The 18,608-nt window shown below is 38.0% G+C and overlaps 1 protein-coding gene across 6 annotated transcripts in view; it reads right to left on the bottom strand.

The window, feature by feature from the left end:
• USP32 (ubiquitin specific peptidase 32) overlaps nt 1-18,608 on the bottom strand; it is a 148,763-nt gene that overhangs the window by 21,722 nt on the left and 108,433 nt on the right. For 5 of the 6 annotated variants that reach the window (XM_074974367.1, XM_074974364.1, XM_074974362.1 and 2 more), the window contains 10 exons: nt 18,014-18,189; nt 17,036-17,176; nt 13,492-13,651; nt 10,857-11,011; nt 8,348-8,429; nt 5,530-5,604; nt 4,674-4,812; nt 3,574-3,679; nt 2,478-2,651; nt 575-749 (listed from right to left, as the gene is read on the bottom strand). In XM_074974367.1, the coding sequence (XP_074830468.1) occupies nt 575-749; nt 2,478-2,651; nt 3,574-3,679; nt 4,674-4,812; nt 5,530-5,604; nt 8,348-8,429; nt 10,857-11,011; nt 13,492-13,651; nt 17,036-17,176; nt 18,014-18,189 (1,383 nt within the window). The remainder of the gene's footprint in view (nt 1-574; nt 750-2,477; nt 2,652-3,573; nt 3,680-4,673; nt 4,813-5,529; nt 5,605-8,347; nt 8,430-10,856; nt 11,012-13,491; nt 13,652-17,035; nt 17,177-18,013; nt 18,190-18,608) is intronic. The other variant, XM_074974363.1, reaches the window with a different exon arrangement.

Genomic DNA, 18,608 nt, shown 5'->3' with positions numbered 1-18,608 from the left:
GTGTGGGAGCAGCAGTTAAGGGTTTTTTCGTTTGTTTTTTGTTTTTGTTTTTTTTTAAACACTATGTCTTTTTTTTCATGTCTTAAGATCCAAGCATGAAAAATTATTTTTCTTCAGTAAAAGGTCTGAAGATCACGGTACAATTCTGCACTGGGCAGACTCTCAAAAACTATCTGTATAATCAAATTGCTACTGACCTGAAAGCGGTCTAGAAGGCCTCAAACGCTGAATATTACACACTTTAGGCATCAAATCTTTTAGTTGAGACAAAAGAGATGGCAGCACCTGAACTATGCTCACTGCTATGTAAATATTTGATAGCTAAATCATTTTTTTTGTTCTAGTGTAAATGAAGCCCACTGAAATTAGGTAGCTTTTAGTAGTGTAAAAGGGCACATTTATGCTACAATATTTTACCTCAATTCCAAGAAAGGTCCAGATGCATTAGTGCTAAGTGCCAGTGTAGACAGGACTCTTACCACTGTGCCCTGAAAACCTCTTCTGCATCACTGCTGGAATGTGAGTACGTTTTAGGACAGGCAAGACTAGAGTGATTTAAATTCGGACTACCCACCTGTAATTTCTAAGTGCATGTAGCTATCCATTGGAAGAGGCAAGGATAAAAAATTAAAAGGGTCAAATCGAACACTTATGTGCCCACATGTTTTGCATTTTACTTGGGACCTTAGCTGCCCATGAAACAAATCCACTACGATTGATCTGTTTCTTCTCAGATGATTTTCCCAGGCCTGAAACAAAGTGTAAAATAAGTTAGAAATGTAGCACAATTGCTTCAACTTGGTAGAGGGAAGTGTGTTACAAGATTCCAAGATACTTATAAAAATATGGTGCTAATATATGCTGTACTATAAGTTATTTGACCAGTGTTGTAAACAAGCAGGAAACAATTTAGTTTCAACATTAGAAAAACATTTGTGATTTAGGACAATCAGCCAGGGTTACAGTTTCTTTAAGTAGCTCTCGACACTATCACTGGGTATCTTTTCAAGTTTTGCTATACATTGCTTCTGAAAAAATGACTTCCTTAAGATGACATTGTGAGGTTCCACATTTATGTTCTCATAATTTTTAGGTCAAATTTACTCCGTTTACCAGTAACAGTGATTTTTCTAGCTGCCTTCAAATACAACGTAATCTATGAAAAATTCAAGCTGTATTTATTCTGCCACTATCATCATCTGTCACTGATAATAAATATTCTGCTATTTCAATTTAGTGATCAATTTTTTTTTTAAAGGTATGAGGCAGAATAGAATCCAGCTTGCTCTTCCACAGATCTACAAGAGTAAAAATCTATCTGTGTAAGACAAAGAGAGAAGGTTCAGACACAAAGGGAGAAGACTGGCTGAACAGAAAGGTGACATTTGTACAAAGTCAGTTTTCTATTAATGCAATTTAAGAGATGTTATGCTTACTGAAATAGCAGTATATTAATGGAAAGCCTGCTTGAATCCAGTCCAAAACATCCTTCTAAAATGTTTCTACAGATACACATAACACATCGTGTATCTACATAACATCAAGAAAGTTTGGTAAGTTAAGAAAAAAGGGGAGAGTCTCATTAACTTTTACTCAGCATCCATGTGACTGAGAGATCAATAGCTCGAATTTAAGGATCTATCCTACCAAAATATTTATTCCCAGCATCTACAGTTTCTACTGATCCAAATACGATCCTATGTTCAGTTCAGAGGTAACAGATCCAGTATGTAACAAAAGAAAACGCAACAACAGTATTATAATGGAAAATGTAACCTTTAACCTTACTGACAAAATAGAAAGCCAGTATCACAAAAAAAGGTCTATTTACCAAACTACTAAGAAACCATGTGTAACTACCAGAAATACCATAAAATCCGCAAATATAATCTGGCTTTCATCTTAGAGTGCTTGGCTTCATATATATTTCAACTTGCATGAAATCTGAAATTTGAGGGCATATCGCAGACTCCAGAAAGTGAAAGCCAATAAATATGACCAATGCAAAGGTCATGATTAAGAATGAATTACTGTTTACAAAAAATATGCTTTTGCAATGTTAGATAATGTTACGTTGCAATGTAATATTTATTTTCACCTTTTATGGCAGAATCAAGCATCCACAACAAATTTCCTTTTAACCCCACTCAGAGGTGGGCAGGTAAAAGTCTTTATGCCATGAGCAAAATATTTCAGAAATTGTCTAACTGTCCTGCCGTTCTACTGAGTCTACAAACATTCACACACAACGTGCTTCAGTGAGGTCATAAATTTGCATGGATCTTGCTGAAATTAACAGATAAAATCATCACCACTTGCTAAAAGTATTGTGAGGAATCCTATATTGTATTTCAGTTGGATTAAATACTGCTTTAAAAAAAAATCTTTATTTCACTGGTTCTAGAGTGCTGTCAGAAAATTGTGCGTCAGTGCAGATTCTACTGGCCTAGTGTCAATAACTTCCAGTTCAGACACACCTCTGCTGCTACCTCCCAATCGGGTCGACCGTCACTATCTTTCAGTTCTACATATGGCTTATCATGAACTCTGTTCAGATCCTCATGAAGACCATCCAGAAGAAAAGCCAGAAGCTCCTGCGAGTCCTGCTGCTGGAAACCATTAAATCTTGGAGCATATTTTGCTATCGTCCACTATATAAAAAAAAAGAGTAAAAACCAAGAAGTTATTTGATAATAAATCACAGAAACCTTTACTTATAACAACAAATTAACCTAGTGAAGACGTATGATGGTGACCAGTGTAATAAACCACATTTTTAAGTGTTAAAGATGACTACATAAGTTTCCAGGGTCAGAGCGAGGCCAATTGTGAGTTGTGAAAGGTCTTTCATCTCTAATTAAGGGAAATAAAGGACCGTGTTGTCAGCCTGATGTGCACATAAACCAGAACCCCCATTAACATTAGTGACTGTTCTGAATCTACGGCTTCTGCACTGGATTATGACATACCCCACAAAAAGGGTATTACAATGATCATCGTCATGTGTCATATTCATGACATATCTATATGTGCTTGTGTGACACATCCTAAATTGTAATTTAATCTCATAAGAGATTTCTAAATTAAAATTCCTTTAGGTGGGTATCAAACGGTACACTAAATATTCAAAATCCCTTCCAGTCCTATATTTATACGATTCTATTTCTCCAAAGACTGCAAGTAAAATTCACTACTGGTATAAACTACCTACATCACAGACACTTACAAGCTGCACACCTAAGAAAAATTTAGAGGGGTGAATATGAATCTTCTCTCAGACTGTCAATACAGAAACACTGATGGCAGTATATTTATTGAATGGACTAAAGTTTTGAAGGCCATATTTACCACAGCCAGAATTAAGTGGTAAAGAAATGTTTTAATGGTTAAGTTCAAAGCAAATATGACCATTAAACATGCTGAAGTATCATTAAGGAAACTTTTCAAGATTATGAAACAAACAACATCAAAAAGCAGAAAAGGAAAATACATTTGTAATTTTTTTGGACAGTAAAATTTTTGTAATTGCACACCACTTTGCTACCTATAAATAAGGGCACATTAAATCCTTACCCGTAGTTTTAATGGAGCTATGTTCTTTTGAGTTCCACTCCATAGTTCCTGAACCAAATCCCCATAGCACTTGGCCATATGTCCTTTCATTCCTATTGGATTTGTCCTAGAATTCATAAAGTATATTCATTGATGTTTAAATAAAATGAGCGCTTACAAAGCATGGTGGAGGAAAGTGTTTCAGGGTAGCTAGTATTGGTTTATCTCATTCAGCAACAGAAGTCTTCCTTTTTAGGTATGTCTACTCTAGTGCCTGTTACCGGGGTGCCATTTCAGATTTGGGGGGGGTGGGGCGCAACTTTCATCACGATTCCAGGGGCTACTTAGGCACCTGAAACTCTAGGCTTTTTCCCCCCAGATAAGGGGGAAAGGGGCACAACCAAAAATTATAACCCGGGAGGGAGGGGAGAGGGCGGCCTCAGCTCAAAAATTTGAAAACTGCTCAGGGTGCAGGCAGGGGTTAGCTAGGGGCTGTGTGCCGGGAGGGGTGGGGCTCAGGGTGCAGGGAGAGGAGTAGCTAGGGGCTGAGTGCAGGCAGGGGGTAGCTCAGAGTGAAGGCAGGGGGGTAGCTCAGAGTGAAGGCAGGGGCTGTGTGTGGGTATGCTGCTCCGGGGGGTTTGCTGTTGTGGGGCCAGCCATGCACTCAGTTTCTAGTTGGCACAGTGGGGGCAGCTCTGCAGGGTAGGGGAAGGGGTAAAGGGTGCACTCTGCCTGCCCAGGTACATGTAGGCTTGGGGGAGGAGGACACATCAACATGAGCCCATGCCTGGCTCTGTGCAGCAGATCAGGAGGCAGGTGCCCAGTCCTCAGTAGCGCTACCAGTGGTGACTCCATGGCAGGGGGCAGTACAGTGGAGCAGGGCAAGGAGGGGGAGCATTTCCCTCCTGCTGGGAACTGCACCCAAATATTGTGAAGGACTCAAGGAGGGGCAGGTCCCCCCACCCTCTGCCCACCCTAAATGGCACCCCTGGCCTGTTGGGAAGTTGAGTGCTTATAATATTGTGATTGAAAGGACATAGTCATGCTGCCTACTTTTGAAGGCAAAAAGAATTTTAAAGGGTTAAAACATTTAAATGCCAAAGGTCTCACATAAGCATTACCTGTTGAGTTCATAAAGATGTTTTCCTGAGATGAAATACCGTGTTAGAGGTTGTGTGTTACTGACACACTGGATACTAGAATTCATGAAACATGTATTACCCAGATTACTTAATCCAGTGGCACCCTTTTCAGTAGGAACTGAGGGAAAAGAGATACAGTTATTTAACATGATATATTTTAAACACATAAGAAATAGAAGAAAAATTAATCAACGGTGAGATTTCACTAGAAGATTACAACCTTCACCCTGCCCCAATTACAAGATGTCAGTTAATGTGAAGACAACAGACCTCTGAGATAATAAGTGCCCTAAATTTTCATTGAAGTCAACAGAAATTGAGGGTGTCTGGCAACTTGCTAGAATTAGCCCCATTATAAACCACGGAAAAGATACTGGTAATCAGTGCAATCCATGTTGTTTCTGCATCAGTAAGTAAATGATTTTCCTATTCTGCAGTAGCATTACCGTATCATTGTCATTTTTTGTTGTGTTATTCTTGTTCAATAATACCGAAGTCTTCCTTCAACTTAAAAAAACGTAATACACAGAAATATGCAAGTCTTAGATTATAAACGAGGTGAAAAGGAAGCAACTGATTTTTCCAAAAACTGTTAATCCAATTTCAAATTTAGCTGTATTCAGAGTTTGCTGAATGTTGCAGGACTTGATTACCTCTGAATTCAACCCCCAACACTTTTAGGAGCTAAATCTACAACACAGAACAAAACAAATAGAATAGTTGTAACATGTCTGCACCACTACTTTCAATCTTTATGTTCAAAACAAAATGGTTCCACAAACCAGAATATTTTTTTCCCCCTATCATACTTGTGTTACTGCACTTGAACACTTACCTTTATGTCTGTCTATTTTACTACTGTTTGCTATAAATGACATCTCCTCTGGCCAGCTCATGTCTTTGTTTCGAACTAGAAAGAAACACAGTAAAACAAGTTTTATTTTTACCTACTCCAGAGAGCTGAGCATGTAGTTAAAGTGATTTCATTCATTTCCAACTGTTTATTAAAACGTAAAAATTGGTTTATAATTTCAAATTAGTATTCATTCTCAATTTTGTTTTTACTTTATTAACCATACATAAAGACTCCATTGTAATCTTGAGATTTCTTTCCCATTGTAAAAGCCAATTTTCAGGGTTTATTGACTTAAGATTGTAAATGGCATCAGATAATTAGACAGATAGATTATAGGTCCAGATGCAATATCTTTCTCTTTAACAGCAAGATCACTTTTAATTACAAAAAGAACAGGGGTAACTTGTGGCACCTTAGAGACTAACAAATTTATTAGAGCATAAGATACAGCCCACTTCATCCTATGCATCCAATGAAGTGGGCTGTAGCCCAAGAAAGCTTATGCTCCAATAAATTTGTTAGTCTCTAAGGTGCCACAAGTACTCCTGTTCTTTTTGCAGATCCAGACTAACATGGCTGCTACTCTGAAACCTTTTAATTACAAAGGGACAATAGATTCAAATGTATTTAGATATCAGCATGAGGAGAAATTATGACATGAAACCATGCCTCAAGGAGAGAGCAAGATTTAATTTGGTAACTTATTCATCAAGTATTCATCAAATTTTAAGCCACAAAACTCCACATTCATACCCAAAAGTAAGTTAAACGTGCATAGAGGGTATGTCTACACTGTAATTAGACACCCACAGCTGGCCTGTGCCAGCTGACTTGGGGTCAGGGGCAGTTTTATTGCAGTGTAGACTTCCAGGCTTGGGCTGGAGGCCAAGCTCTAGGACCCTGTGAGATGGGAGAGTCTCCGAGCTTGGAAATCTACACGAGAATGAAACAGCCCCATTGCCTGAGCACCAGGAGCCGGGCCAGCCAGGAGTTATCTGCACTGTAGACATATCCAAAGAGTGTAACAGCTCTATCATTATTTTTGTTCAAAAGTTTATTTTTAAAAAGATTTTTGTGACAATATAATCAGTACAAATGCAAGGCTTGAGGCCAATGGCAGTGTGGATTAAGTTTGTACTTAATATATTCCCAAATGTAAGGGGGAAGCTCAAAAGTCTGGCATTAAATTAGCTGAAAGGTCACAAATCTATATACCTTTCTGCCATTGACAAAGGTCCACTCCTTTTTAACTGCTGTTTCCAGTAGTGGTTAGTATAATGCTGGCAGACCAGGTGCCAGCTCATGCCAATGCCCCAAGGCCTTACTAAAGATTGAAAATGCATAGCTGGAAACCAGTCTGGCTCACCTGTATGTTAGTATTGTTAAAACAGGAATTAGATTTGGAGATGTTTTTAGTGTTTGGACTTAATGAAATGCTTGAGATGCATTAATCTCACTTATAGTATTTGTATCCCGTGTTATAAGGTGATATTTACGTGTTTGCTCTGTAACTATAAAAGTGTTTGCAAAGAAACTGGAAACTCCCACAGTCAGGACAGAAGCATTACCAGGTGTGAAGTACTAGAGGTGTCAACAAGAGGTGTCATCTCCTGCCCAACAAGAGGTGTCATCTCCTGCCCAACAAAAAGGTGGTCTATGGACACCAGGCAAACCATTGTGGAACATCAATGGACAAAAGACTGTTGATTGCTCTCCCCACACCCATGAAGCAGGGGCATGCACAAACACTCATCCCATCACAGCTTGAAATGTGGGAGAAAGGAAATGAAAATCCCTGTCACAAAGCAATGGTCATCACAGGCTGGTTGGAATTTGAAGAAGGCAGTATTTCTAAGCATAAGCAACAGATTTCCCAAGCTGCCTAGCTTGTTTTAGTCCTAAAGGACATCTAGAGCTTGCACATTACAGTAGCTTCTATTACCTTTTGAAACCCAAGACTAACTCATTTGTGTGTATGCTTACCTGCTTTAATCTTGTAAATAACTGATTTCCTTTTTCTAGTTCATAAATCTTTAGTTAGTTTACTACAGGATTGGTTACAATCTTTGGTGAGAGATCTAAGGTACAACTGACCCGGGGTAAGTGACTAGTCCGTTGAGACTGGGTGTAACTGGAATATTGTTTTGATTTTTGGTGTAAGGGACTATCTATCACAAAGGCAGGCATCTGGGTGGCAAGTTAGACCAGAGTACCCAAGGAGACCGTCTGTGACTCCATATTAAGGTTGTTAAAGTGCTTGTGGAGCTCACACTTCATACTTGGTCAGTGAAATCTAAAAATTGGGGTTTGTGCCTTGGTTTGTAACAGTCAGCCCGGAGTCTGGCATACACGTTCGTGAGCCACACCAGACAGCTTGACACCCAAAACGTGCCAGGTGCTTTTGAAAGACAGAAGACTACACGATGCCTGCCCCCCAAAAGTTTAAAACCTCACCCATTAGGGACTGAAACATGCAGTGCCATTTCATGATCTGCTGCTTTCTAAATAGGTTGAAGTATCACAGAGTGCATTCTTGCAAACCTTTGTAAATAAAAGCTTTTCTGTGTTTTTTCAGGAGGTGGTGGTGTTGGAGAGGCTGCTTTACTCTTAATTAGTACTATAAGCATCATGGACTGTTCCTGAGATTTTCTTTGTAAGCCAATAATTATATAAGGGATGTATAAGTTTTGTTCCCAAAGCACGGCATATGTTTGACATAGAAAAATTATATTTGTCTAAAATATATCTGTTGATCTTAATGCAGAAACTAATAAATCTTCATTATCCATTTTTATACCTTCTATTACTAAGTGCTGCTCATCTTGGATTTTCAGGTATTCTAACATATGATCCTCATCATCCAGAAGAGTAAGATAGTTCTGCAAAGAAAAAATTACTGTTTATTTCTTGTTTTTAAAAAAATTCAGAGGCTATTTTAAATTTTAATCTTAAAGTAACAGGACTCAGAGTATTAGTCATTTCAGGACATACATTGGTTACCAGCTCCCTACTTGCATACGTTAATTAAACAGAGCTACTTACTTGCATCTCCAAAAGTATCCACTGGCTTTTTAGATAAAACTTAAAAGGTATGTATGTTTTTTCCTTATAATGAGGATAGTGGCATATTGGATGAAACACTAGCTAATTCATAATCAAGAGTAGGTTTTAAGAGACATGGGCAAAAACAACATGGTCTATGAAAAAGCAAAGCAGGAAAAAACGACATCTAGCTAAGGTAAATTATTTCAAATTCCAAGTTGTAATCAAATGTGTTTTTCACAAATGCCTATGGGATTTAAGAGAACATCATTGACCATGAATGGCACTAGTGCTCTTAAATCCTTTCAGCACTTTTCAAAATCTTCCCCTACATTAACTATTCACTGGCTTCCTAGAGCTGATTTGATTTCAATATGTGGTCTCAGAAGTTTTATCATCTTCCATCCTCTCCTCCTTATTAGGACATAGGGAATCTCCATGTATAGATCCTCCCGTAAGGGATGTCCGAACCACGTGCTCTGTCGACTTTCCCTCGGGCACCTGTCAGCTTTCCCCACAGTAAGTAAATAGGTGTGTAGGTAAATTCTAAGGATACACTCTGGCAGCATTGACTTATACAGTCTCTTATTTAGGAAAATCTTTTTTCTTTTGAATATGTGCTATTATATTATGCTGTTTAAGCAAAGAAATATTAATCTATTACATTCTGACTCCCCCTCCATTCTTATCTTTGTTAGTTATCTGTGATTTACAAAATAGGACCAGCATGACGCACATTTGGTTTTGGTCTGCTTTTATTTTTTCCAGTGAAATCTGTAGAAAAGCCACATAAGCAGATTAAACATTTAGGATGTTATTCAGTAAAAAAAGGAGTTCTCTTTTTTTAATGGTAGTCTCCAAATTTTGGATTGGCTTGATTGCTATGTGAAATGTGGCAACAGGCAATAAGCCCCCAAATAATTCCTTTTTCAGACACTCACTTGAGATACCAAGTGACAAACAGCCACTTTTAGCCAAAGAAACAATTCTATTCTTCTGCCTATTCCACAGTTTTAAGTTAATGGACAAATACTACACAAAAACTAATGAAGGTAGTTCTCTCCAATCAGAATAAATAATAAATAATAAATTAATAAATATCAGTGCAGAAATGCTGTATACACCATTAGGCATAGTTGTTAATTTCCTGGGACACCTTTCTTATGGTGACTGTCATGGTTTCTTCTTTTCCTCATAAGCATATAGCTACGTGAGGATCTCCATATCTAACATCACTTCCTATGAAAGCGATTGTAGTGTGTGACGGTAGGTCCATTTGGGGAGACATAGTTCTAGTGCAAATGGCCAGTATGGACTTTTCTACATTATAAAACTTCAATATGTTTGGACCCAGCTGTGAAGAACTGAGTTCCCTGACATGATGGTTACAATAAATTTGCAGACACTGTAGATCAGGGCAAACCATGTTCCTCATTACATCAACTATTCCAGGGGTTCTCAAACTGCGGGTCGGGATCCCTCAAGAGGTCACAAGGCTATTACATGGAGAGTCGTGAACTGATAGCCTCAACCCCAAACCCGCTTTGCCTCCAGCATTTATAATGGTGTTAAATATATAAAAAAGTGTTTTTAATTTATAAGGGGGGGGGGGGTCGCACTCAGAGGCTTGCTATGTGAAAGGGGTCACCAGTGCTAAAATTTGAGAACCACTGAACTATTGTAATTCTTCACTGACATATTCTAACAGCAACGTTCTGCAAGGCAGTAATTTCCCTTTACTATCGACACTTGTGTATATTATGCTTTGTATATTAAAATAATTTAAAATGCAAACACATGAAGAAAGAATGGTTCCTGGATGGCTGCTGACATATTGAAACTGACAGCCTACATGTAACAGGCCGCACCTGAAGGAAGCACATTTTTTAATCTACCTTTAAAGTGGGTGCTATGATGCTACAAATTAGCTCTAAAAATTCAACAGAAGAGGGCTGAGTTGTAATTACATCAGAAAGAAAACCAGGATATATGTAACTTAACATCAGTCTTACAAAGAAAAATTTGCCACATTCTTCACCAAGCAAATCTAAAGATTCCAATTTCACAGCTGGGAGCACATATGAAAACTAACATGCAGGTGGTGGGTCAAAGTCTTTAGTGTCACAACCATTCTGGCCCAAAATTTTCAGACCAAAGTGTGTAAATAGTAGCTACAGCACATGCATCTCTGAATTTGTGTGTTTAGCAGTTTTCTGAAGAGTGAAGATACACACAGCATTTAAAGTCCTTAAAGGTTAAGTTACCTCACTATTGTACAACCACAGCCGCATATCCTCCTCTTTTATACGTAGCCTCTGGGACAGATATTCATGTATCTCTTTAATAGTCTGCATCCGACTAAAGCAGCCTGTATAAGCCAACACTCGTTTTAAAGGAGCACTGGGAGAAGGTACATTCCCTGTGTCACAATCACAAGAAAAAGGCCAAGATGTTCATAACACACATCTGTACATACAGCAACAGGCAGATGAGTTTAATAAGGTTATTCTACAATATACACATTCAAATAAATGCATTTTGTGAAAAAGGAGGAGTACACAGAGCTACTTATGTTATGGTGTTAATATGGGCCATATTGCAATCTTAATAAATCTTAACCCTTGGTCAACTTGCCACACAAGAACACCCAGTATAACTTTGCTAACTTCCATTACCATATTACCATAAGCAGCAACCCTCCCTCCCTGCTTGCTAATAGCAGGGCATTCTAGAGAGGCTGTCCTCGGCAAGACTTCACTACTTTTACAAAATATACTACAGCAATTACCACCATACTATGAAGTAGCAAAACTGATCTGATCTATTTCTTTAGAAGACAAGATATGGAAGGCAAGAGGTAGAGGTTTTCTTTTGTTTTTTAATTAAACTAAAAAAAATTCCTTCATGAAACCTACTCTTAGAAAGCATGTTATATGTAAAGGAAAAATGTGAAAAAATCAGTTTCACTGTTCTTTTCTGGGAAGCAGCACTTCACTGCACCTCTTCTACGGAGATGAATGTTGATCTGTGAAGATTAAATCAGACTGGAAGCTCAGAACAGGATTACTCTCTAACAGACACGGGCTGCATAACACATTTTGGGAAGATGGCTAGGAATTCAACACAGTTTCTCAAGATTCACTCAGATATGTCTGCAAAACTAATTGACTTTGTCAAGTCAAAAATGTCATTATTGGCAGGATTCAATATATGTAGCTCATCTTCGGATAATGTACTTGCAAATATCGGGTTTGAAAAAAATGAGACCAACGTGACCTCTTTCTATTTTTCTGGGGCTTTTTCCAGTTTAAAATTAAAACGTTTTTCCTTCAGTGCACACCCTGACTGAACAGCTGTATTACTTTAAATAAACTGAAGGAGCAGTATAGTTACAGTTCAGTTGTAAAAAGATTAAAAGAACCCAATATACAGCATTATGATACGGAATGACACTACATACTACGGCACTGAAGAGCAAAACTAAATCACAATCATTTTATAAATCAGCAAAGCATCTGTTTTACCGTAAAATACCAAGCAAAGGACTACAATTTTTTTAAACACAAAAAAGCATTTTCTGCAATTAAAGATGAGAGGATTAGTTGTAAGATTACAGCAAGAAAGCATATTTGAAAAAATTCTAAGATTAATATTTGATTCAACAAATAATTAGTGCAGAGCAAAATAATTCCAAATCAAGATTAAATTTGGCATATCAGAAGAACCGATGTATTTGAATTAGAAATGTTTAGGTACCAAACAAAGCTGTTTCCATTATGTAAAATTAAGTAGTAAAAAATGTTTTTGGATACTAGGCGGTTTCTATAGCGCAACTTGATCAAGCAGGCAGCCACTAATTATACAATAATTTTGGGATTGTAATATTACCATATTTTGCAGAATTTGTCAAAGCAGTGAAAAATCGAGCATCTGCATGAGTTTTAAATCGACACTGACTAAAAGGTCAATGTCCTTCCAGGTTCTGATTTCCAGTGATCAGTTCTGCTGGCACCTGTACATGCACTAATATACATGTGCATGCAAATCTCAATTTGTGCATCTCCTGCCACACGGCATGCCAACACTGGAGATTTGCTCGGACACAAATTGTAGGAGTTAGGTATGCAATTGCGTATACAAACCTGATAATTGAAAATCAGACCTCTATCATGCCTTCTCAACCTGTCTGTAAAATATTATGAAACTAAAGGCTACACACTTAGGGTCCAGGACCAGTGTAATCTTAAAATGAGAATAGAGATTGCAATTATGGGGTGTTAGCTGAAATCTAGATTTTCCACTAATCTTACCTGTATGTATTTTCATCCTCTTGCACAAATGCAGCCTTTGTTTGCAAATTGTATCAAGTAAAAGACTTCATATTTCACTTGCCCTAACACTTCTTATCAAGTATTAAATGTGTGTGTTCGAGACTAATTACCTGGTTAACTCAGAACCACTCAATTCACTGTTAAGTGTGAATCAGCAACTGGATGAACACCGCTGATTTATTACAATGTAGTATTGTATGTTAGGGGACTACCTAAAATAAATTCAGATATAAATATTCTATAACTACACAGACTGCAGACAAGGAAAATAAGATTGTCTTCCCCAACTGTTTGTTTTAAGCAGTGCTCATTTCCTCACTCTCACATCACCATTCTGAAATGTGTTTAATAACTACGCAAGTGAACTCACTTAAAAACTGAAAATGCCCCTAGTCTCTCCTCTTTGTACAAGATCTTGATAAAAGCGCTTTAAAGTTTTACCAGTCACTCATTCTGCTTTACAATCGATTAAAAGATGTATAAGCACAGTGGCAGCAAGCTTTTATTGACCTGGGTCTCGCTTTTTTAGAAACTGCGCAGTTGTGTTCTTGCTGCATTCTTACGTTACCTCTCGGTAAATGATGGGGAAACATTCTCAGGCTCATCATACCCATATTCACCCAGATGTTTGATTGCTGTGTTCGAGTGGCAGGTTGCTGTCTCAGAAAGAGCAGATAGCGAGGAAATAACTCTAGCTCAGCGACGCCAGTTTTGCTGTTTTTGATCACCTAGTGAAGACATTTAAAGAAAATTTCAGAGACTTCCCTTCTGAGTCTTCAGGAAGTCCCAAAATGAACCTCTGTAGGGGGCAGAGGCCTGGGAGATCAAAGTACCATACTGAAAATGTACCAGATAAGAATGGACTTTTGGGACAATATGTCTTCAGTTAATTTCCTGGGGAGGTTAATGCAAAAACCCAGCCTTTGGAAGCTACTCCCTGAGAACTGGGTCACTGTCTGCTGATTACCAGTTTCCTACAGATGAGATCAAAGTCTCAAGCGATACAAAAACAGGTGAACTGACCAGCTTGGGTTCTGGCTCTGAATCTGAGACAGTTATGAACTTGAAAAATCCAGTTGTCGGTTTTGAAGAACTGTCACCAACCAGAGCATGAGATGAGAGTTGGGGGTGACCTCTGCTGAAGCTTTTTAGCATGTGTGTAGGTTCTTTTATTGTTTTAATATGTTTTCAACTTAAGAATACATGTGCTTGGTTAGAAGCAGTGTGTTAACTTGTAACTGCAAGCAATACACTGATCACAGCTTCTTGAGAGCGCAAACCACATATGCTGGCCTTTTAGAAACTCTGGCTTGCTGGGGATATCACAGCGTAGGCAGGGAACTGTGCAGCCTTAAAGAACACCTGGACAGGAGGAAGTGAGATGAGGGTCTCTGCACAAGAGAGGTGATGGCTGGGAGCTGGAAACTTTTAAGTGGGCGCCCTCAAGCGACCACTGAGGGGGAGTGCAGGTGCAGTTACCCTGAAACCGTGACAGACGTCTCTTCTAACATTGCTCAAGTATGTTCGTTTGTGTTGTGTGTAAAATGCTGGGGCCTCTTCTAAACTACGAGAGGTGTTTGTTTCCATGAAGATCATGTGCAAGGAGGACAACAGAAGTCAGTATGGTTGTACTGTAAAATAACTGCTACCATTATAGATCAGACAACTGTATAAACTCTTACAACCAACCCTTCTCACCAGCCGTAACACTGAGTATTTAAAAAAAAACATCCTGAAAGAAAACAGTTTAAAAATCTGGTCAGAAACAAAACATTTAAAATACTGAGGATTATTGTACATAGTTGCTTTCATCTAAATGGACCCCCAAATGCTATGAAGTTTACTAAATCAATTGTACGCTATACACAAACAGTCCTTGAATTATAAGATTCTATCTGACCAGCAGGGTGAGCAATACCAAGTTCCTATAAAAGAAAGCTTCTTGAAGGACAGGTGCCACTTTAAGGCTCCAGGGCTACACAGGAGTCATGTCACCCACGAAATACAGTCATCTCTGTGGCAAAACCGAGTACCGGTTAAGCAATGCACAGCAATTTTACGCAAACGTTCAGAACCTGTAGTGACAAACAGTCCATCCAACAGAAGTGGGAGGGCAGATTTTTAGAAGTGAACTTCACAGAATGATGGAATTTGGGCAGGAGACAGGTTCACATCTCTGCTCTTGCACAACTTCTAACTCCATGGGCATGGTGTCAATTTTATGCCTTCTACAAAAGAGGAACTACAGCAACACAATGCCCTTTCCAATGCTTTTAGCTTTAGTTTCACTGACAGTTGAGCACTTGGCTTTGAAACCCTTCCCCTTAAATTGATCTACGGAAGTATAGCCCATGTGTCTGACTAGAACTGACTTAAAGATCACTGTAAGGAACCTGTAATGTCAACAGAATTTTAAGAAAGTTTCAAATTCCTTCGAATTAATAAATCTCGCTTAATTTTTCTTGATCTTGTTTAATTAGTTTTTGATACATTCTGATTAATAATTTATGTATGCCATAGTTAAACTGCATAATACAGCTCTAACAGTATGACCTGTTAAAAGTCATTTTGTAACGCTATATATATTTACCGTGCAGTAGCTAAAGGAGACTTGTGAGACAATTGTATATTTTAACAGTAAATATCCTCATTATTCACTTCTGTTTCAGAAATACTCTGGCTGTGTAGCTATTGCTAAGAAATCACTCAGTAGGATAACAACAGACGTCAACATAATCCATTTATACTCAATTCTATCTACAGTAGGCAGTTTTTGATAGCATGGGGCTGGACTTGAGGTCCCAGGAGGTCCCTTCCTGTCCCTATGTCCCTATCTACATTTGAAAGTAAAAGTGACCTTAAGATACAAGGCAGAATTTAAATGGTTTAGAAACTGCCATGTTTGAATATCGTAAATGCCACTGATATTTACAAATACATCTTTACCCTCCCCTCAGTTTAAGATTACATTTGGAAAACATTAAAAAAAAAAACAGGAGCACCTTGCAGAGTAAGAGACCCATTACTAACTAACTTTTTACGGCAAGTTAGTAAGTGAACATATGCAGTAAAATTCCATGAGCACTGATTCATCATGACACCAATTCATAAAAGAAACTTTGTTGTTTTCATCTGGAGAAAGAGTATCTTAGGTTTAATTATTTATAATGCTTCTTAATAATCATACTATAGTATGTTTGTAAAGGTAACTGACTAAGTAATGTGAAAGCTCACTACAGCCCTCCGCTATCAAGTCTTTGCTGAGAAACGGCTATGCTATCGGGCTTGATGGAAGAAGGATTGGGGTTGTACATTAGGAAGAGGAAGAATTAGGACAAGTAAAATTTTCAGTGGTTGTTAATTTAAAAGAAATAGGCAATCATTGTTCTGTAAGAATAATCATTAATGGAACAAAGCAACTTCTACAATGTTAGCAGTTAACATGGCACAAAAGAAATATAAAAGACCTGGGAGTGAACACCGGGTACAGGATCTGTTCAAAATACAAAGCATTATTTATATTGCCCCAGCACCAAATGGCTCCCGTGAGAATTCAGAGTCAGACTCTGTAACACACAAAACAGTAGCTCTTTGGGGCAGGTGCTATCTAAAAAATAGGTGTTTTTTTGCATTGGCTGGCTAACAAGGATTACAAATTCTTCAAGACAGGGGCCATGTGTTCCCATGCATTTTACAGTGCCTAGCACAGTGGGGCCTCCTAACTCCAATTAGGATTTTTTGGATGCTGCAGCAATATAAAACATCCCCAGGAGACCTAACTGTAGACAACATGGATCACTGTGGAGAAGGTAGGTGGACCTTTGGAGTGAGAACAGCTTACACCCATCTCCCATTTCACACCCCCTTGAAATAACTTATGGAAAGATAATTATAGCCATAGATTGGCTCACGGAAGCAAGGTTGAAATGCAGAGAAAATCTAGAGGGAATAACACTTCAGATTAACTCTGAAACCTTTCGTTAACCAATTGACATTGTGAGACTTGTCCCAGAGGGGAAGATCGATAAGTGGATGTTTAGGCACAAAGGATTGTTAGCATACATGACTCCAGAGTCTGTCCCAAATAAACAGTGGCTATATTCATTACTTACTGGTCTAGGTAATGCCAGGTTTGCCCCATACCAGTGGTAAAGGGCTCTCCATACTGGTTCTGGTACCATTTTATAATCCCTCCCTTCAACCAGATGTGGAGATCGTTTTAATCGTCCGCCTTCCAGTGTTAATGATGCAGCCTTCAAACAAAAAAGGGTGGTGACAGGACTTAAATGGAGAAAATAGCCCACAGCTGCAAAGATTTCAGCTCATGAATTCTAGAACATGTTTTAATTATTTAAATATGCTAGCAAGTGGCAATTACTACCTGTCTTTCATACTGGAAGAAAGTATTTAATTTAACAATTATGTTTAATTTTCACTATTAAATACTTCTCTAAAAGGGACAAGATAAAATTCCTATTTTCCCCCATTTCTTTACCACCACCATCAGGTTATTATTATTTATGTTTCAACATTTATACTGTTAACTGTTTGCATTTCACCCAACCTGAACAGTGAAACTAGACTGGTCAGTTTAATTTTCAATTTATACTCCATTTGTACTTTCTGGTTCACGTGCACAACTGCAACAGCATTATGTTTGGGTTGATAATGCTGTAAGGATATGTTTAAATACAAAAGTGTTTTCAATATAATTGTTAAAATGTTATTTTCATGAAAACATTTCCAGCTGTTTTACTATATTTTGGAAAGCCACTTAAACACAGCTGTAACTTTTTCCTCCTGGAAACTACTTCACAGTGGCCTTTTAAATAAATAGCAAAATAATTTCTGTAGTAAAAGTCAGAACACTGATTACTACACTGCAAATGGTAGATCATACTCAATTTTTTGTTTTGTGGCCAACAAAATTGTGCCAAGTAATATTAAACTAGAAATTAAGTGACAATTGAGAGCTAGTTTTGTCCTGTTGCCTGATTATCTAAATAATAAATTAAGTTTTTACAGCTAGACAATTGGGATAAAGATTTATCAAATATTTTCCTGAATTTCCATAGGTCAGTCACATTTACCTTCACTGGTTCTTGTGTTACAAGTGGTTGGTTATCAATAGCTCCTGGTCTTTGTGGATTAAGTTGTAGCAATATATTTCCACTGGATCCAAGTAAACACTGATTATTATTGTCCGAAGTGTTATGCTGCCTAGCAAAACACATATCGGCTGCTGGAGTACTGGAGTAAAGAAAACCTGTAGAAGAAATGAGAAATGTGTCTCAATTTTAGTTAAATTTTAGCTCAAGTTTAAGTTACATCCCATAAACATGAGCACATCAATTAGAAAATAAGGATAAACTTCTGTGTTAAGACTGTGGTGAAAGTTTCCCCTCAAACAGTACTTGAGTTGTACCAAAGATATATAAATGGGTCCAGGTAACAGAGCACACAACATGCATCTGCATCTGAAAATGGGGACTGGAGTGTAAGATAACTGTATTCCCAAATTAATATTTGGGTATACAAATACCAGTTTCTGGGCACAGTAGCCGGCAGCTCAGGTATGCTGTTACCTAGCTGTGTATATGGTAACCGATATCTAGGTTTCACAATTTATCCCTGTTCATAAAGAGTAACAGGAACAGAGACATGCACAGTAATGCTGTTATATTC

The sequence above is a fragment of the Natator depressus genome, chromosome 17, assembly GCF_965152275.1.
Source record: "Natator depressus isolate rNatDep1 chromosome 17, rNatDep2.hap1, whole genome shotgun sequence".
Taxonomy (NCBI): Eukaryota; Metazoa; Chordata; order Testudines; family Cheloniidae; genus Natator; species Natator depressus.
Note: the sequence above shows the minus strand (reverse complement) of the source record. Positions and strands in the feature narration are given on the sequence as shown.